The sequence below is a fragment of the Hyperoodon ampullatus genome, assembly GCF_949752795.1.
Source record: "Hyperoodon ampullatus genome assembly, chromosome: 4".
Lineage (NCBI taxonomy): Eukaryota > Metazoa > Chordata > Mammalia > Artiodactyla > Ziphiidae > Hyperoodon > Hyperoodon ampullatus.
The window spans coordinates 124,725,697-124,747,020 of NC_136917.1; the positions used below are offsets into that span (position 1 = coordinate 124,725,697).

Here is a 21,324-nt window from a genome sequence, read left to right on the forward strand (position 1 = left end):
AAGGTTTTGTAAATATTATGATTTATGAAGAATCTAGGTTGATTTATACCAAGAAAGTATTTCTAAACTTAACTACTTTTGAACTTTCACATCTCCATATTGCTTTTAAGATTTTAAAGAAGAGGCCTTTTGGGAGCCATCTGGGAAGTTTCAACCGAGAAAATTCCTCAGAACATAATGTAAGAAACCAAAGTAAACAAAAATGTATTTCAGCTAAAATATTTATTTGAAAACTATTTGAGGGGCAGATTTTTTTTAATATAAATGTATCTTGACCACCTGAATTTTAAATGTCTTATTAGTAATTACAGTAACACTAATCTGAACTTAATAATAGCATCTGCTGTATGCTAGGCAGTCTTCTAAGTGCTTCCTGTAGGTTACTTTACTCAATCCTCAGAATACTGTATGATTTGGTCCCATTATTTATTAGCCCTATTTTGCTGATTAAGAAATTGAGGCAGAGAGAGACAGCATCTTTGCCCAAGGTCACACTATTTATGAGTGGTAAGGCTGAGACTTGAACACTGGCAGTCTAGCGCCAAAGTCTATATACTTAACCACTGTGCCGCACAGCCATTTACTGCCCTATGAAGCAATTTGCAATATCAGTACACATGTATCCCTAGTCAGTGGTAAAAACAGGATTTTATCCAGGTCTAATCTGATTTAGAGTCAATGCTCTTTCCCACGACAGTTATATTGCCTCTCACATTAGCATACTCAAACCTCACTTTCACTCTAATCAGCAGCCACTAACAGAAGGTCATGGTGTGAATATCCAGTGCAACGAAAGTACCACATCAGCAAAGGAAAAGGACTCCTAATAACCAGTCCACCACCATAGCATAAACTGCTGGGGTTTTCTGGAGGATATTGGTTCTTCTGGGTCCTCCTAGCTTGTATGCTGTACTCTTCTCTCTTCACTCTCAGGAGATGGTGTGGTTGATAGAACAGGCACTAGACCAGAGAGCATGAAACCTGGGTTCCAGTCTTAGAGCAGCCTGGGACTGGCAGAGTACCCCTGTCAGGGTAGGCATCACCCACCTGGCTCCCTAAATCCTCTCAACTAGTTTACAGATAAGGGAATTGAGATTTAGAGAGTAAGTAATTCCATCAAGGTCAGCAAAGATGGTATTCAGCCCTGGTTTGCCTGACTGTAAAATCCTCATGTATACTCGACCAAGCTGTCACTTTAAATCCTCTAAATCTCAGATTCCTCAAACATAAAACAAGGACATTTTGCTAAATCAGTACTCTCTGTATCATGGAGCTCTAGGGATTCTTCAAAGGTGTCTCAGAAGTCATTTTTGGAGGGAAGTCCAAGGAGACAGGGTCCAGACAACTTCCTACCCCTGATGTGTGTGCGTGTGCACACACATAAGTGCATGTGTGTGCACACACACATACACAGAAACATCAAGCAGTGCCCCTCTTAGCTTTAATGCCTAGGAGAGGATCAGCATGGTGAAGGTACAATAACTGTGGTAAATCAAGCCATTCAGAGGAGGCTTTGGATTCAGCTGGCTGGCTCTGCCCAGAAAACATCCAATGCCTTTGAAAGAAAAGGCTGTACCTGAACTTCTGTTGATCTAAACACAATCTGAGAAAGTGTTTTGGTTGTATCTGTGAAGATGGCCTTCTTACCCAGGGTCAGCTAGTGAGAAACACAGTCCGAGTTTTCTTCTCTTGTGGTCACCATTCCTTGAGGGTTTCAACTGGTCAGGGATGAAAGGGATGTAGCATTTGTGGCTTAATTCTTTTTTTTTTTTTTTTTTTTTTTACTTTTAACCCAAACTGTATTTTATTACATTTAGACATCATCCACTGTAAGAAACACCACTGTTTTATGTACCATTAGGAAAGAAAAGATGCTGCCACTCAATATGACGCATTGTAAAATGAACTGTAAATTCAGAGATATTAAAATGTTAAAGACCTTAGGAATGATGAAATTGTGGGTCTCAATAGAGAGGTCTCACAATGCCATGGGCTACCTGTGTGGTTTAATCCTAACTCTGTTTTTTCTCTTCCTCTCTCTTTATCTTGCCTCATTTTCTTTTTACCCTGTCCACTTTCAACCCTGCCTTCTTCCTCTGGCCCCAGAGCCAGGTGGTAGAGAAGAAAGGAGTGGTCTGTGTTGGTAAGAAATGAGAGAAGTCATTTACTCCTTCAACTCCTGCCTTTCCCCCCACCTGTATTCCTACAAAGAACAACGCATTGGTGCTTCGATGATCACTATCAGGCAGGCATCTTGATGAATGCACGGAGAGCCAAGATTTACTTTATCTCATCCCTGTAGCTCGTATCCCTTTCACTAAAAGCTACATATGTAGAAAAGAATAAAGCCAATGAAAGTCAAGTGTTCATCATACCTTTTTGATGGTGATCATACCTTTTTAAAAACATTTATTGAGGTATCCTTTACATACCATAAAATTCACTCATTTTAAGTGTGCAATTCATTGATTTTCAGAAAACATACAGCTGTACAAGCATCACCACAATTCAAATTTGAATCATTTCCATCACCCCAAAAAGATACCTCAAGCTCATTTGCACTCACACCCTGTTCCCACCCCAAGCCCTAGGCAACCACTAATCTTTCTGTTTCTTATAGATTTGCTTTCTCTGAGCATTTCATATAAATGGAATCATATAATACTTGGTATTTTGTGACTGGCTTCTTTCATTTTGTGTACTCTTTTGGAGGTTCATCTATACATTAGCACGTCTCAGTACTTTGTTTTTTTACGTGACACCTTTTTGAATGGCAACATTTTATGGAGGAAAGTTCACAGATTTCAGAAGCATGCAAACCTGGGGCCAAATCAGAGTTGTACCACTTCTTAGTTGTGTGTCTTTGGGCAATTTCCTTAACCTCTCTAAGACCCATTTGTAGAATAAGGATACTAATCCCTCCCTCAGAGGATTATTCTATCAACTAAATGGATTTTGCCAGCAAACAATGGGCAGTCAAGAAATCTAGTCTTTCTGTCTACATTCCCCAGGAATCATTGTTTTCTTACCCCTGCATCAAATTGTAAAGTGAATCCTACAGCCTCCCTACCAGCCTTCACATGAAGCTTGAAATGAGAGCCCACATAACTAGCAATATCAGGAATGAAATTCCGCCAAGGGGAATCACATCCTTCATTAATGGAGCCCAGATGGTGAGGAGCTAAAGGGATTTCCTTCAATATGGCTGTCATGTTTTAGAAAGAAGGTTGAACTGTATTTCATTGTTATTTTAAGGAGGAAAATGTTTCGAATTCTACTCTAGAACATTCTACAGAGTTAGCCTTACTTTTGCAAGGCTCTAAGAACAACCTATTTTCCCACCAATTCTTATAAAACTGCCCCCAATAATATCAACCCTCAGATAACATGTAAGTAAGTAGTAAAGGGCTATAACCCCCTGAATTCATAAAATTCACCTCAAATCCTCAAAACTCAACTTTTAGCCAACAGTTTCAGACTCTTTCTTTCCTAAACCTTTAGAAGAACCTGAATTTCATGTGTGTAGCCGAATAGACTAAATTGAACTCCTTGTTCATTTCTCCAGTCCATCTTCTCTGATTAGAACATATCAATTTGAGTTCCAAGTTAAAGGAACTCTGGATATAACCACACCATACACTCTTAGACACAGAGTTTACGTAGATGCAGTTCCTTAGCCCTGAGCCCTCATTTTCCTTCTGAATCATTGTTTCTCCACAGTTTTCAGTCCACCATGATTCCCTTTTGTGTTTCTGATTGTTTTTCTCTCTTCTTCTCTGAGATTTATCACAGCTGCATTTTTTCCCCAAATTCCTTAAACACTTAATTCCTTTCCACCTCCTAGATTCACTCCCAGATTTACCTCCTGTTAAGTATAATATAACAGTTAAAACAGAAAAGGATAATACTTTTCAGTATTTCTACTAAATTAAATAGGTTTGCAACATATTTTATGTATCTCTCACTTCAAGGAGTTTAGCACAGTGAATCATTTTTCATATGTAAAATGCCTGTTGTCAAATGTAGACTAGTTATTAAGAGAGGCGACATATGGCTTTCTAATCTTTATATACTAATAATTGTCACTATACATATTAATGGCATTAAAGATAACAAAGAGTGATTCTTTCAAAAAAGTAAATTAGATATAATTCCTACAAGTGATCAATCTGCAACATTATCAGGAGAGTCTGACTAACTAGAACTTCTACTGTGATAAAACCATACTCACGAAGACAAATAGTTAAAAGCTATATCCAGACCGAATCAAACACTTAAATCAATGTATCTGCATAAGGAGTCCTGCGTTTCCTTGCTCTCTGTACTTATCTGAAAATAGAAACTGTTAACAAAATCCAGGACTAACTTTTCTCCCACTATTGAGAGATCAGGAAGGAGTGAGTGCAGTCTCAGGAGAGAAGTTTTCACTCACTGTCTTATCACCTAAAATCAGCGTGAGAATCCATAAACGTGATAAAAAGAAATAAAAATAATTGGGGGTGGCACAAAAAGCTTAAATTTAGTTAGATTTGTGAATTTCCCCAATCTTTAAAAAGCTTTCCTCATGTTAAAACTTCCCTTTCATACACTACAGTGAAGAGAGTAATTTATATCCAAGACTTTATTTTAGGGAATTTATTTTAAATGATATCATAGGAATTTATCTCATAGTATAAATAGTTTAGTAAATCTGGGATTTAGCAAAGATTTTTCCCCTACTGCACAGGGCTTTTGTGCAGTAGATGTGTAGCAACAGATGACAAAATAATCTTGAGGCATAATGATTTAACTTCAGTTTGGTGCCCAAACATTCTGCAAAAACATCTTAAGCCCCAAATTCCAACATGTGGCCAGCATACTGAAAGTTAATTTTTAAAAAATCACTTAATAACCCAAATATTCAATACATATATAAGAATCACACAACTTTTGGATTATAATTTTGTCTACAGTGTGTTCATAGCTCTCTAGAAAATCCTGATCTCGGGGTGATTGGTTAAAACCTCTCATTTGCAGGGAACATCTCTCAGGCCTTGGTCACCATAAATATCTGCTAGCATGCACACATCATGTATATGAATTACCAAATAATGCCAAGAGTCTCCTACCCCGAGATGGCAGCAAGTTTTTGGTGTGCCTGGCGGGCCATTTCACAGCCTTTGGTTCTTGTCTTGTGCATTTCCACCCTGAGTGAGGGGCAACTGACAGAGACGTCCCCGATAGAAATGACCAGTTCTCGGTACAGGGCCACTTGCGTGTTGAACTCTTGGACAAGCTGGAAAAGAGAGCGAGTTTCTTTCATAAGACACTGATCAGGAAGTTTCCTATTTTGCGTACCTAAACAGAGGCTTTCGCTGACCCCTGAGCCACCTCCCCAAATCTCCTGCTAAAGAGCCTACAGATTGTTTAAAGATTGGGGCACAAAGATGTAAGTTCTCTTCATCCAAAGCAAGTGTTTATTTTTCATCGGTAAGTCTCGTCATGGAAGCTCTGTTTCCAGACCTACTTGCCACCACCCGTTCAGACTCAGTTTCTGAAGAGCCAGAGCATATTTGGAGAGCTACCATGCCACTCCCAGGTAACTAGAGAGTGATGCTGGGCACTCTCGCATAGAAGTCTCCCCTCTACCACAGCTGGGATGTGGATTTGAACTGGTCTGGGGATAAAGGCCAAAGGTGGGTTATATTAGGCAAACCATTCACCTCCTGCCGGACCACTGAACCGCTCCGGCTGGGCTCCGAGCTTGACGGGAAGACCTGCTACAGCCTCTGAGCTGGAACCTTCGTCCCCTCCGCAGAGCCCCGTGCACTCTATTTGGGTTTGTTTGCTACTGTCTCCCCACAGAGCAGCACTCTTACCTACTCAGCCCCTCCCTCCCTGGTGAGCCAGCCAGTTCACCGTGTCTTTCCTATCTGCCGTTCTCCGAGGGGGTAGAGGCGCGACCTACAGCCGCTGACCCCAAGACCCTTTCCGCGGCACTTCCTAGCGGGGCCATTACGACCCGGGTGTCACCCCGAATCTGGGGGACTGCAGATTTAAAAATAGTTCATGTACACGTGACCGGCATGGAGGAGCTGAGGGTGGCGGAGTTCCTGGCACTCAGGCAAAAGATTAACGCACACGATTCCCCCACCTCTCCAAAAAAAAAAAAAAAAAAGGAGGCGCATTTTCCACCTACCATCTTGCAATCGTCCAGGGCTCGTTGAGTTTTGTGGGCGCTCTCGGAGCCGCTGCCCCTGCGCTCCCAATCCCGGCTTTGCAGCGGGGGCTTGCTGATCTGAAAGATTGAGGAGCGGGTGGACCGGCTGGGGCGCTTTTTGCGCCCATTCGGTGCAGAACTCATGCATACACATCCACCAAGCCGAAGCCGCTGGTGCAGTGCGCCCCGGCGCGGGCGGCCAGGTAGTTGCCCTGCGCGCCGCCGCCAAGCAGCCGGAGCCGGGACCCGAGGCGCGGCGCTCACAGGCTTGGGACTGGCTGCGCGGGTGGGTAACCTTCAGCTTGAAGGAGAGCCGGGGAAGCGCTGGCTGTGCCGTGCAGCATCGCTTCCACTAGCAGCGAGGAAGGAGCTCGGTCAAGTTCTGCTCAGCAGCACTGCCGGCCCTGTCCCGGGAGCTGGACGCTGGCGCGGGCTCGCACTGCCTTCCTCTCGGCATGGATCGCAAGGCTGGGCGAGAAGGAACACGCCGCTCGGCGGTTCCTAGTTTCCATTCAGATGGGTGAGCAGCTTTCAAAGCCTGCGCTGCCAGGTGGAGAGGAGGGCGGGCAGGGGGAAGATTGTCGCTCTAGCTTCGGGTGTCTTCCCGCAGCGGCGCTCCGTTCGTCTATCTCCTCCCTCCCCCGTCACCAGGCCTGGAAGGGCTGGCAGTCCCCGAAGCAGGCAATTGGCTCTAATCCGTTGTCTTGATTCCTCGTCTCCACGGGGCTCATCTGTTCGAGGATCCCTAATGAATCCGTGGCGGGACTGGCAGACGCAGGGAATCGGTCCGGCTGACGTTGTTCGCGGCCCCGCACATTGATAGGACAGGAATACTAATGTGATCCGTCCAAACCCCTTCCCCCTCCAGGGTTTATGCACTTATCCAATCAAATCCCCGGGAACATCAATTGCAATATTACTTCATCTGCTCTATTATTAGAAACGAAAAGTGTCATCAGAGTGGAGCACATTGCCACATGCTGGGACATAAACACGGATTTCAGATCAACCAGTGTGGGCTTGAGGCCCTCACCTTCCAAAACATTCCGGGGCCACAGATTAGTAAAGCCCAAAGAGGAGGGAGTGAGGTTTGTGCCTCAGAAGGAAGATCTCTTGATAACAGTTTTTAAAAATAGCTTTGTTTCCGGGAGTTTTGTTGTTGTGGTGGTGTTTTTGTTTTTGTCTATGTTCACCATGTGCCGGGAGAGAAACCTGCAGCAGTGGGGGCAGAATGCAAGAGGTCTTCAGTCAAACTGGTCCTCAACCCATCCCATCCCATCTTAACGAGTCAAGCTCCTGGTCTTCCATTCCAGAATCTCAGGACCCAGCTCTGAGAGCTTCCCAATAGAGATTTGAACAAATAAGAGCCAACAGGGCTCCCTGGACACTCAAAATGACTCAACTGTCCTTTACGGGGCATCAGTGACCCAGAAGCCAATGGAGGTGGCCCAGGATAGTGGGGAAGATGACTGTGTGAAAGGGGGCCCTGGGGGGTGAGTTCCTTGGCCATTTAAGTTCACCCTTACCACTGGCATCCTAAGATTCTTCTGGAAGGAAGAGAGGTAGCATGGGCATTCAACTCCAATGCTCTGAGAATGCTTGTTCCCATGAATGGTTTGTTTGGAGGGGACAGATAAAGAAGTCTGCCACAGGGGAACTCCTTATGTGTTGCAGAGCCTAATGAAGAACAAAAAGGAGGTTCCTGGTCAATCTCTTAAGGGATTATAGAGAGTATACAGAGGGGGAGAGCCAGAAATAGCCAGAAAGGCTAACACCTTAAGGAGACGTTTCTAGAATTTTTTTACAGGGCACGTGAACATAATGGGGTAGTATAATAAGAAAGATATTTGGTCTTTGTGCTCAGTTCCTGGCACAGAGCTCCTAAAACCCTTGTAATTTCCCTAGTGATAAGGGTGATAGGAGCCCCTTGTCACCAGAAAGACCAAGCCTTGATTAGGCATTTGGAACTATCAGCCCGCCCCTCCCCCCCACAACTTCCTCAGAAGGGAGAGGCTGGAGACTGATTTAATCATGAATAGCCAATAGTGTGACCAATCATGCCTACATAATGAAACCTCCATAATGAAACCTCCATAATGAAACCTCCATAATGAAACCTCCATAAAAACCCCTAAACAATGGGGTTCAGGGAGCTTCTGGGTTGGTGAAGACAGGTTTGCTGGGAGGTTGGCATATACTCAGAGAGGGGGCATGGCATCTCCCCCTCCCCCCTCCCATACCCTACGCATCTCTTTCTGAGTCGTATTCTTTATAATAAGCTGGTAAGTAAAGTGCTTTCCCAAGTGCTGTGAGTCATGCTACCAAATTATCGAATCTGAGAGGCATTTGTGGGAACCCCCGAATTTGTAGACAAGTTGGACAGAAGTATAGGTAATCCGGGGACTTTATACTTGTGACTGGTCTCTGCAGTGAGGGCAGATTTGTGGGTCTGAGTCCTTAAACATGTGGGGCCTGACGCTAACTCCAGGTATTGAGTTGTAGGACACCCAGTTGGTGTTGGAGAAATAGTGTTGAAAAAGATACCATGTATTTGGTTGGGGAGGAAAAAACCCTAACCAGGGGATATCCGAATGGATATTCAGCTGCATTTTTATAGTGCTTCACAAAAGACTGAGTCAGTTTTCCCTAAGGATGAGTGGGGGAGAGAAGCATCAGCTCCCACCCCAGACCTTGGTGTGCTATTATCCTCCAGGTGCTTAGATGGTAGGGAGACCAGGATGAAGGGCTCTTCTGTTGGCTGAGTCTCCCCAAATGTAGGAAGATGAGGAGGTTAACTCTTAGCCAACTCTGATGGTTCATTTTTCCCTCAGTCTCAAATTTCTCTCTACCTCATGTGTGTAGGGAGGAGAGGTCGAAGAACACATCAGGTGGTTTGGTGAAATTTTCTGGGATTTGGTGAGTGGTTGGGATGCTGAGGAAAGGTATAGGGAGGCGAAGGAAGGATGGATAATACTCATTTGTAAATTAAGTCCTGTGATATAGACCCTTGGGTTACCACTAACTACCTCTCTCTCCACTACCAAACTTAAAGAAAAGTCTGCTCTAACCCAAGGTTCGTGGTGCTTTGGAAAATTAAAGGAAAAGGGACTGCATTTTACACGTGTGTGGACCTAGGATAGAGAAAACAGGACACTGGAGGTGAGTCCTCTGGAAATCTTTTGCCACCACTCTGCTGTTTCATCCCCTGTCCCTGCAGGGAAGTACTGCCACCAGATTTGAGCGTCTCCAAGCTCCTTAGTAGTGGGTTTCTACTTCAGCTACAGCCATCTGGTTTCTACTCCCCGCTTCTTCTGCCTAGAGACCATTTCAACAAATTAAAAGAAAAAAAGGCAACACAATTGCACTGCTCTGTTTCTATGCCATATTTCTTGCAGTAGGTGGAGGGGGGGAGGGAATAAATGGGTCAGAATCAAGGGCACATCTGAAGGACCACAGATTTGGAAACATGCTGGGGGATTAAGCAGAAATTGTCATTTGTAGGTGCCCCTTGGTCTTCCCTGATACACAGCCCAAGCCATTTTCCTGAGAGGGAAGAAAAATAGCATCAATCCCAGAGCTGTCTCTCTGAGGGACAAATGCTGTAATCAGAATAGCAGCAGGCAGACTTAGTTCCCTCACCTTCCCCCTCATTCAAAACAGCATGAATTTACATTCCTGGGGCTGACTGCCAAATAGAAGGGTAAAGTGCAGTTGGAAACCCCAATAACAAGGGTACATTTTCTGGTTATCTAGACCCAATTTTGGCACAATTCTGATAATGGGTCCTCTATAGGTATACAGCTTTGACTCAACTCACATCCTAGATTCACTGCAATATAAGATCCACCTTACATTTCATGTTCTCTATGGTAATTTTAGAGAAGTTGTTTTGATTTAGAATTGAGAATTTTAAAAAATGAGTATTAGTTAAGAGTGAATATAAACAACTGGTAAGTTTCTTCAAATTGGTGCTATCAGGAACCACAGTGCAACCCAGAGATGCACATCTCAAACTGGGCTGTGCAAAAATGGAAAAGGACCTTATCTGTGTGGGTCTGTGACAGAGGCGAAGAAAAATACATTAAGATGCTGAATCCTGAGAAGTTGGAAAGATCTGAAAGGAATAATCGTTATTTCCTATTAGTATGCAAAGAGATTAAGTGGGCTTCCCTGGTGGCGCAGTGGTTGAGAGTCCGCCTGCAGATGCAGGGGACACAGTTTCGTGCCCCGGTCCGGGAAGATCCCACATGCCGCGGAGCGGCGGGGCCCGTGAGCCATGGCCGCTGAGCCTGCGCGTCCGGAGCCTGTGCTCTGCAACGGAAGAGGCAACAACAGTGAGAGGCCCGCGTACCTCAAAAAAAAAAAAGAAAAAAAAAAAAAGATTAAGTTATTGCAAAGAATTTAGTGAATAAACTATTTAGTAAATGGTTTATTTCCACTAAAACCAGAAAGAAGTACAATATATTGGAATATTTATTAATTTCAAAAATAATTTTGAGCATTTTTATTAGATGCAGTTCCAGGTTTTATTGGTCCTAAAACATATAACTGGGGGCCCTTCTTTAAGAAAAAGAATCCAAAAAATTAAATACAGAATTATCTAATATGGTCTTGGGAGGAGCCTATGCAATGAGGTTCCCTGAAGTTGGGTTTTGTTACCTTCATGGTAAATTGCCACATTTGTTATTTATTATATGCACAGTGGGCATCTGGTGTTTTGCCTCCTTTGATTTTATTCTCCTTTTTGTGATAATAGCACCTTAAATTTCCTTTGAGAAAACCAGTCTTCTTTCCCTTTTTGTCATATGGCTCATGGGTGGGCATATGAATCAGACCTGGCCAATAAGAGTACTATCTTCTAGTAGCCACAATGATTGGTTTATTAGTGGGTACGAAATCTAAACTGAAGTAATGAACTTTAGGCCTTGGGACTTTTTCTAGAACTATTATGTTGAAACATTTGAAATTGCTTTTACTCAACCATTTTAGACCTACATAAATGACAGTTTTATATATTTCAACCTAATATTGAGAGTTTCTTTTCCTTGGGTTGCTAGGGGATAAGATGAAAGTCTGCAGTTTCTGGTGCCACTCACGATCAACAAACTGCCTGAGAGCCAACCCAGAGAAAATCAGAATGGAGAGATGGAGAAAGATTGATTTTTGGGGGAAGGGGGAGGATAATTGGCATACAACATTATAGTAGTTTCAGGTGTACAACATACCGATTTGATATTTGTATGTATTGCAAAATGATCACCAAAATAATCTACAGATCTTCCTCAACTTACAACAATGGGGTTACTTCCCAATAAACCCATTATAAGTTGAAAATATGTGAAAATGCATTTAATACACTCAAGCTACTGAACATCATAGCTTAGCCTAGCCTACATTAAACATGCTCAAAACACTTACATTAGCCTACAGTTGGGCAAAATCATCTAACACAAAGCCTATTTTATAATAAACTGTTGAATATCTCATATAATTTATCACATACTGTACTGAAAGTAAAAAACAGAATGGTTGTATGGGTACAGGATGGTTGTAAGTATATTGTTTGTTCACCCTTGTGGTAGTCTTCCTTACTGGGAGCTACTGGTGCCCAGCATCACAAGAGAGTATCATGCTGCATATCTGCTAGCCTGGAAAGAGTCAAAAAAATTGTATGTCAAACCATTGTAAGTTGGGGACCATCTGTAGTTAACATCTGTCAACATACATAGTTACATATTATTTTTTCTTGTGATGAGAAATTTTAAGATTTATTCTCCTAATGACTTTCAAATATGCAATATAATATTATTAACTTTAGTCACCATGCTATACATTACACTCCCTTGACTTATTTATTTTATAACTGGAAGTTTGTACCTTTTGATTCCTTTTACCCATTTTGCCCACCCCCTCAATCCCCCCCCCCGCTTCTGGCAACCACTTCTCTTTCTGTATGCTTGGTTTTTTCTTTTCTTTTCTTTTTTAGATTCCACATATAAGTGAGATTATATGGCATTTGTCTTTTTCTGACTTATTTCACTCGGCATAATGCCCTTAAGGTCCATCCATGTTGTTGCAAATGGCAAGATTTCATCCTTTTTTATGGCTGAATAGTATTCCTTTGTATATATATATACCACAATTTCTTTGACCATTCATCTATTGATGAACACACATTGTTTCCATGTCTCAACTATTCTAAATAATTCTTCTATGTACATAAGGTTGCATATATCTTTTCTAGTTAGTGTTTTTGTTTTCTTCAGATAAATACCCAAAAAGTGGAATTGCTGGATCATATGGTAGTTCTATTTTTAATTTTTTGAGGAACCTCCGTACTGTTTTCCATAGTGGCTGCACCAATTTACCTTCCCACCAAGAGTCCACAAATGTTCCATTTTCTCCACATCCTTACCAGCACTTGTAATTTCTTGTCTTTTACATAGCAGCCATTCTGACAGGGGTGAGGTTATATCCCATTGTGGTTAAATTTGCATTTCCCTGATAATTAGTGATGCTGAGCACCTTTTCGTGTACTATTGGCCATCTGTATGTCTTCACTGGAAAAATGTCTATTCAGGTCTCCTGCCCACTTTTAATTGGATTTAAGAAAATAATTAATTTACTTTTTGCTATTAAGTTGTATGAGTTCTTTATATATTTTGGATATTAACCTCTTATCAGATATATAATTTACAAATATTTTCTCCCATTCAGTAGGTTGCCTTTTCATTTCGTTGATGGTTTCCATTGCCATGCAGAAGATTTTTCAGTCTGATATCATCTCACTTATTTATTTATTTATTTTTGCCTTTGGTTTGGTGTCAAATCTAAAAAATCTTTGCCAAGACAGATAACAAGGAACTTGCTGCCTATGTTTTCTTCTAGGAATTTTATGCTTTCAGGTCTTATGTTCAAATCTTTGATCAATATTGAGTTAATTTTTGGGTATGGTGTAAGATAGTGGTCCAGTTTCATTCTTTTGCATGTTTCTGTCCAGTTTTCTCAACAACATTTAATGAAGAGAGACTGTCCAGGTCCCACTGTGTATTCTTGGCTGCTTTGTTGTAAATTAATTTACTGTATATGTGTGGGTTTATTTCTGGGCTCTCCATTCTGTTCCGTTGATCTATGCATCTGTTTTTAATGCCAATAACATACTGTTTTGATTATTATAGCTTTGTAATATAGTTTGAAACCAGGGAGCATGATGCCTCCAGCTTTGTTTCTTTCTCAAGGTTGCTTTGGCTATTCAAGGTCTTTTATGGTTTCATACAAATTTTAGGATTATTTGTTCTATTTCTGTGAAAAATGCCATTGGAATATCAACAGGGATTGCATTGAATCTGTAGATTGCTTTGGGTAGTATGGACACTTCAATGATATAAATTCTTCCAATCCATGAACAAAAATTATCTTTCCATTTATTTGTGTCTTCTTCAATTTCTTTCATCAGTGTTTTATAGTTTTCAGTGTATACGTCTTTCATGTCCTTGGTTAAATTTATTGCTAGGTTTTTTATTTTTATTTTTGTTTTGATGCAGTTGTAGAAAGATTGATTTTTAATGATATTATTTGAGCACAGGGATCCAGTTTTGCCTTAAACCAAAGTATTCCTACAATTTAAGTTAGGTGAACCAAATCCCTTTTAAATTAACTCAGTTTGATTTGAGTTACTACCATTTGCAACCAAAAGAGTCCTCATTAATATTATACATAAAGAATAATTAAGCACAAGTATAAAATACATCAGATCAATTCATCACTTAGTACTTAGTCAGTGTTCACTATGAATAAGGCACTGGGGCAAAGACCAGAGAAAATGCAATAAAAATAAAGATATGATTCCTTCTACAGTACTTACACTGGGAGGTGAACACACACACACACACACACACACACACACACGTGAAATCAAGAAGAACAATAAAATATATATTAATGTTATTTTCTGATGTGTATAAATACTTTAAGAATTTAGAGATGGGATCAACCTCTCTGTAGGCTGAAGTTATTAGAACAGACTACATGATAGAGATGCAAGCTGAGGTAGGAATATGTAGAATCTGGATAGATGAAGGAGTAGGGAGAGCTCTTCAGGGGTTGGCTAATAGCAAAGGCACAAGAGTGGAGTGGAGTGCACAAAGAGCCTGACCTGAATTGGAGAGAAGGAAGAGAGGCTAGTGTGAGCATGCTCTGTGTAAGGTCACAGAAGTAGGATAAATGACTCAGTTCCTTTGGTTTAGGAAAAGAAGGAGGACGGTAGGTGAGAAGCAGAGAAAACTTAAGTTTTCTTCGGATGACAATAATGTACATGATTTGAGGCCACATTGGGAAACAGATATACCAAAGGACTAACCTGGTGTCTACCACTGACTTTTTATAATTTTTTTTTTTTTTTTTTTTTTTGCGGTACGCGGGCCTCTCACTGTTGTGGCCTCTCCCGTTGCAGAGCACAGGCTCCGGACGCGCAGGCTCAGCGGCCATGGCTCACGGGCCCAGCCGCTCTGCGGCATGTGGGATCTTCCCGGACCGGGGCACGAACCCATGTCCCCTGCATTGGCAGGCAGACTCTCAACCACTGCACCACCAGGGAAGCCCTTCTTATACTTTTAAAGGACTGGACTTGGGGGTTGAACTCCAGTGTTCTGAGGAATTGATGATGCAAATTATGGGCAGAGTGGGAGTCAGTGTTATCTAAACATAAAATGGTTCATATTACTTAGATCTTTTAGAGCAAAGCAGAGGAGTTTGATCCTGATACTGGGTTGGGTAAGACCTTGGGCAAAAGAGGACCACTGCCATTCCGTGATTATATGAATTAAAATGAGACAAGTGATGCTTTAAGAAAATTAATCTGGCAGTGATAGGTAGGATGCATTGGAATGAAGAGGTAGTGAAGACATTTATTAGGATATTATCATAATCCAAGAGGACAAGGAGCCTGAGTGTGCCAGTAAGAATCAGGGAGAAATTTCAGACTATTTTAAGGTAACAGCATTACCTCAAGAAAGGACTGACTAGAAGATAATAGAAACCATCCAATGTAAAAAGCAACAGCTATTTCAATATCCCATGGAAATAGCAAAACCCACTGGCAATTATCTCTGAAATTTGCATCTAACTTTGACTCTATAGAGCTATTCCTGTCTTGTATGTACACAGGACATGTACCCATTGCCCAAACTCCAGCCTGCTTTGTCCATGGATTCTACTGTGACCTCTTTCCCATTGACTAGGCCTCTTTCCAGCCAACCATGGCTCTAGCCTATGTCTTATCTGCACCTTCCCAAAGCTAAACACTAATCAGCTATTGCTTTGTTGGCCCTATTTCCTTTTGCTGGCCCCACCAACCTTGCCTGCAGTGGCCACTCCTTCCAACACAACTTGGTTCTTTTGAGGACACTTCTGGGCCAGCCAAGTATGCTGAAAAACGCACTGGGGAAACACTGCAGTGGACAGGCTATGTCTGCAGAACCAGTTCCTTAACTGTGCTCTGACACAGCTCATTTCTGGCCATTCTATTTGCTACTTTGTTTCATTCTCTGGTTCCTCTTTACTCTCTCATTCTCTCTCTTTCATTCTCTCTCTCCCTCTCTCCTTGTCTCTCTAATAATCACACAACTGACATAAGCGTGACTTTTCCTTGTTCTAAAAAAATACATATTCAGATAAGGATAAAGTCCTCTTTGTTCACCATCCCAGCCTCAGTCCTCTCCTGCCTCCCCAGAAATAATCCTTCTAATCATTTTGCTGTGCAGCTCTTCTGTTACACAACTGTATACTTACATGTCCTTGAAAAAAACATGGATTTCATTGTTGTTTATATATGTGTATGTTTTTATAGAAATTATATATTATATGTATCATTCGACAACATGCCTTTCTTTTTTCTATTTTACTGTGTCTTTGCAGAGGCTTCTGTATTAGTGCACATCTACTTCAATCTTGTACTTCTGTGTGGTATTCTGAATAACAGATACATCACAGTTTACTAAACCATTCTCTAGTTGGGACATTTAGATTATTTCTAATATTTTAATATTATCAACAACGCTGCAGTAAAATTCTTAAGCATGCCCTCTTCTTCATATGCCTTCATATGTGGGTATGTATTTCATTAGTGTATATGAAGAAGTGAAATTGCTGGGTCATAGAGTATACGCATTTACATTTGTAAGAGATACTCTGAAATTTCTTTCCAAGGTGGCTATAACAAATTACATGCATGCTGGCTATTTTTTGAGAGTACCTGTTTCCCCATATACTGGTCAGTTTGATATCATTAAACTTTTCAATTTGTGCCAATTTGACTCTTCATATTGATGCTATATTCTTACCTCTCAGCCTTCCAGTTTCTCTTAGGATTTCACTGATTTAGTCCTTCTTAGCAAAGAATCTCTGTAGACTGATACTCTATAGCCTGGTAATGATCCCCTCCACACACTCGTGGTACTATCCTCCCACCCATCATGGTCCCAGAACGCCTGCTCACATAAGTAGTCTTGAGTGGGTGCAGCCCATCTCTGAAAGACTGGGCTTCCAAATTGCTTACTCTTAGGGCAAAGAGGCAGGGCAGGGGTGAGAGAAAGGAGAAAAAGATGAATTCACACTTCCTAGTCTAAGAAATTGGAAAATGGAGCTTTCCTTGATAGAATTGGTCAGTTGAAGATATTAGGGCTGGGGATGAAAATTTAGAAGTTAGAAGCAAAAGGGGGTCAGGGAAGCCTTGAGAATGGATGTGTCTCTAGGAAGGAGTAAGTGTAGAAAGGGAAAAAGGCAAAGGGGTTATTAAGTCCCGAGACATGTCAGCAGATAAGAGGTGTGATACAGGAAAGAGTCAACAGAGGGATGGAGAAGGGATGGCCAGGAAAACAGAGGAAGGAACCAGTGAATGAGGTGCCACACAGCAAAGGGCAGAGTCACTTTCAGGGAGTGAGCTGCCTTTTGTTCCAGAGATATCAAATAGAAAAGGGATTTAGTAAAATACCTTTGGGCAAGAAGAGGTCAGTGTGTGAATCTAATGAATGGAAGGAGCAAAACCCAAATTGTAAGTGAGCAATGAGGGTAAGAAGTGGAAGAAGCAGGTGGGGGCCATAAGCATGAGAGGAAAGACAGAAATAGGACATTGTTACAGAATGGCAGGTTCTGATAAGTGCACATTTACCTTTTTTTAAAAATCTTTATTGGAGTATAATTGCTTTACAATGGTGTGTTAGATTCTGCTTTATAACAAAGTGAATCGGCTATATATATACATATATCCCCATATCTCCTCCCTCTTGCGTATCCCTCGCTTCTAGGTGGTCACAAAGCACCAAGCTGATCTCTCTGTGCTATGTGGCTGCTTCCCACTAGCTATCTATTTTACATTTGGTAGTGTATATATGTCCATGCCATTCTCTCACTTCGTCCCAGCTTACCCTTCCCCCTCCCCTTGTCCTTAAGTCCATTCTCTACGTCTGCGTTTTTATTCTTGTCCTGCCCCTAGGTTTTTCAGAACCATTTTTTTTAAAGATTCTATATATATATATGTTAGTATATGGTATTTGTTTTTCTCTTTCTGACTTACTTCACTCCACTCTGTATGACAGACACTAGGCCCATCCACCTCACTACAAATAACTCAATTTCATTTATTTTTATGGCTGAGTGATATTCCATTCTCTATATGCGCCATATCTTCTTTATCCATTCATCTGTCAGTGCACACTTAAGTTGCTTCCATGTCCTGGCTATTGTAAATAGAGCTGCAATGAACATTGTGGCATATGACTCTTTTTGAATTATGTTTTTCTCAGGGTATATGCCCAGTAGTGGGATGGCTGGGCCGTATGGTAGTTCTATTTTTAGTTTTTTAATGAACCTTTGTACTGTTCTCCATAGTGGTATATCAATTTACATTCCCATCAACAGTGTAGGGAGGTTCCTTTCTCTCCACACCTTCTCCAGCATTTATTGTTTGTAAATTTTTTGATGATGGCCATTTTGACTGGTGTGAGGTGATACCTCATTGTAGTTTTGATTTGCATTTCTCTAATGATTAGTGATGTTGAGCATCCTTTCATGTGTTTGTTGGCCATCTGTATATCTTCTTTGGAGAAATGTCTATTTAGGCCTTCTGCCCATTTTTGGATTGGGTTGTTTGTTTTTTTGATATGGAGCTGTATGAGCTGCTTGTAAATTTTGTCTGTTTTGTCTGTTGCTTCATTTGCAAATATTTTCTCCCATTCTGAGGGCTGTTTTTTCATCTTGTTGATGGTTTCCTTTGCTGTGCAAAAGCTTTTAAGTTTCATTAGGTCCCATTTGTTTATTTTTGTTTTTATTTCCATTTCTCTAGGAGGTGGGTCAAAAAGAATTTTGCTGTGATTTATGTCATAGAGTGTTCTGCCTGTGTTTTCCTGTAAGAGTTTTATAGTGTCTGACTTTACATTTAGGTCTTTAATCCATTTTGAGTTTATTTTTGTGTATGGTGTTAGGAAGTGTTCTAATTTCATTCTTTTACATGTACCTGTCCAGTTTTCCCAGCACCACTTATTGAAGAGGCTGTCTTTTCTCCATTGTATATTCTTGCCTCCTTTATCAAAAATAAGGTGACCATATGTGTGTGGGTTTATCTCTGGGCTTTCTATCCTGTTCCATTGATCTATATTTCTGTTTTTGTGCCAGTACCATATTGTCTTGATTACTGTAGTTTTGTAGTATAGTCTGAAGCCTTGGAGCCTGATTCCTCCAGCTCTGTTTTTCTTTCTCAAGATTGCTTTGGCTATTAGGGGTCTTTTGTGTTTCCATACAAATTGTGAAATTTTTTGTTCTAGTTCTGTGAAAAATGCAATTGGTAATTTGATAGGGATTGCGTTGAATCTGCAGCTTCCTTTGGGTAGTAGAGTCATTTTCACAATGTTGATTCTTCCAATCCAGGAACATGGTATATCTCTCCATCTATTTGTATCATCTTTAATTTCTTTCATCAGTGTCTTGTAGTTTTCTGTATACAGGTCTTTTTTCTCCTTAGGTAGGTTTATTGCTGGGTATTTTATTCTTTTTGTTGCAGTGGTAAATGGGAGTGTTTCCTTAATTTCTCTTTCAGATTTTTCATCATTAGTGTATAGGAATGCATGAGATTTCTGTGCATTAATTTTGTATCCTGCTACTTTACCAGATTCATTGATTAGCTCTACTAGTTTTCTGGTAGCATCTTTAGGATTCTCTACGTATGGTATCATGTCATCTGCAAACCGTGACAGCTTTACTTCTTTTCTGATTTGGATTCCTTTCATTTCTTTTTCTTCACTGATTGCTGTGGCTAAAACTTCCAAAACTATGGTGAATAATAGTGGTGAGAGTGGACAACCTTGTCTTGTTCCTGGTCTTAGAGGAAATGGCTTGAGTTTTTCACCATTGAGAACGATATTGGCTGTGGGTTTGTCATATATGGCCTTCATTATGTTGGGGTAAGTTCCCTCTATGCCTACTTTCTGGAGGGTTTTTATCATAAATGGGTGTTGAATTTTGTCAAAAATTCAGCTTTTCCTGCATCTATTATGACGATCATGTGGTTTTTCTCCTTCAATTTGTTAATATGGTTTAGCACATTGATTGCTTTGTGTATACTGAAGAATCCTTGCATTCCTGGGATAAACCCCACTTGATCATGGTGTATGATCCTGTTTTTTTTTTTTTTTTGATTTGTCAACAATCAACCTTTCTCTCCATTTTATTATTATTTAATTCTATAGAAAAAACAAGTTTTATTACATTCCTTTTTTTAAATAGGGGGAAAACTGTACAAATAAGCATGATCCAACCTCTGTTAGAGCTGGTTAATACTGATCTTATTGCCTTGAAGTCTCTCTAGTAGTGTCAAATAAATTATGTTTAAGGTCCATCTGAAGGAAAAAAGCACTGGAGGGGCAAAAAAAGGACTCGGGTAAAAAGTTTCAGAGGATTGTAGGGAGATGGAACTTGCTGCTTAAAAAAGTTACATTGAGCTCTGGAGCATCTCCATTTCTTAACACACCTTTCAAAGCATTTATTGGGATAGTTTTACCCATGTTTAAAGTCTCATATTATGTGCAGTTTGGGGGCTTTTATAAATTCAGAAATAAAGTAATATAAAGAGTAGAATATTGAAGGCTAAAACCTATGTGTAATAGGAGAAAATGCACAGCAAGAAGCAGAGGAAAAGCATGTATCCTGGAATAAATCATACACTGAACAGTCTAGAAGCAAAGAGAAAAAGTAAACAACATACATATACACAAAAGCCTAAGAAGCAGCTATTTTCCTCATGTCTTTAGGTGAGTACCTCTACCCAGTAGATAACAGTTATGAAAACGACTCATTTTTTTTTTAAGTAACAAACTATTTCCCATCATGCTCCATTTTCTAGAATCTTTCCTTTTTGATTGCTTGATGTAAACAAAAAGCAAAGCACATAAACATGCAAGCGTGCACATGTGTGCACACATACACGTGCACACACACCCCCTCCTAAAATGTGAAAAACGTAGATATGTAACGCTGGTATTAGAAATCACTTCAATTTTATACTTAGGAACTTATAGACCCTTGATTTGTCCCCCAGAAATATTTTTCCTTGTCCGTATTCTTTAAATGCCCAACCACCGAAAGAAAAAAGGAAAAAAATAAAAGGTTTTAAATGCACATGTTTTAAGTCAGTGTCTTGTTAACAAAAAAGGTATCATTTTCTCCACTTTGGCCATTGTTAAAGATGCAGGCATAGATCCGTGAATGTTAAGACTAGCATATATTAAAAACAAATGCAACATTAACAGAGCATATATCTTTCAAAAAAGGATAAAACACTAACAGATACAAGTCAATGCACATATTTTAACTAGTGCAATTTTATCTACAATGGAGTAAACGTTATTTTGTGTGCCAGACATTGCAGTACTGTTCATTTACCCTTTATCATGCAAACATGCCAATTTTATCATTAAAAAAACCTTTATGGGGTCACATTCACATTGCCCTCCCACCCAAATTAAGGGGGAAAAAGTCAATAAAAGAGCTCCTCAAGATTTCATAACTATGAACATAAAGTTCCTAGATAATAGTGTATAGGCTGAATTTTCAGATTTGTATAAAAAATTATAATT

The 21,324-nt window shown here is 40.5% G+C and overlaps 1 protein-coding gene across 1 annotated transcript in view; it reads right to left on the reverse strand.

Annotated features, from left to right (window-relative positions):
• RGS7BP (regulator of G protein signaling 7 binding protein) overlaps window positions 1-6,343 on the reverse strand; it is a gene marked incomplete at both ends in the record, with an annotated part of 123,327 nt that extends 116,984 nt beyond the window's left edge. The window contains 2 exons of the mRNA XM_079702081.1: window positions 5,109-5,275; window positions 6,179-6,343. Of these exons, the coding sequence (XP_079558207.1) occupies window positions 5,109-5,275; window positions 6,179-6,343 (332 nt within the window). The remainder of the gene's footprint in view (window positions 1-5,108; window positions 5,276-6,178) is intronic.
• Window positions 6,344-21,324: the final 14,981 nt, after the last annotated feature.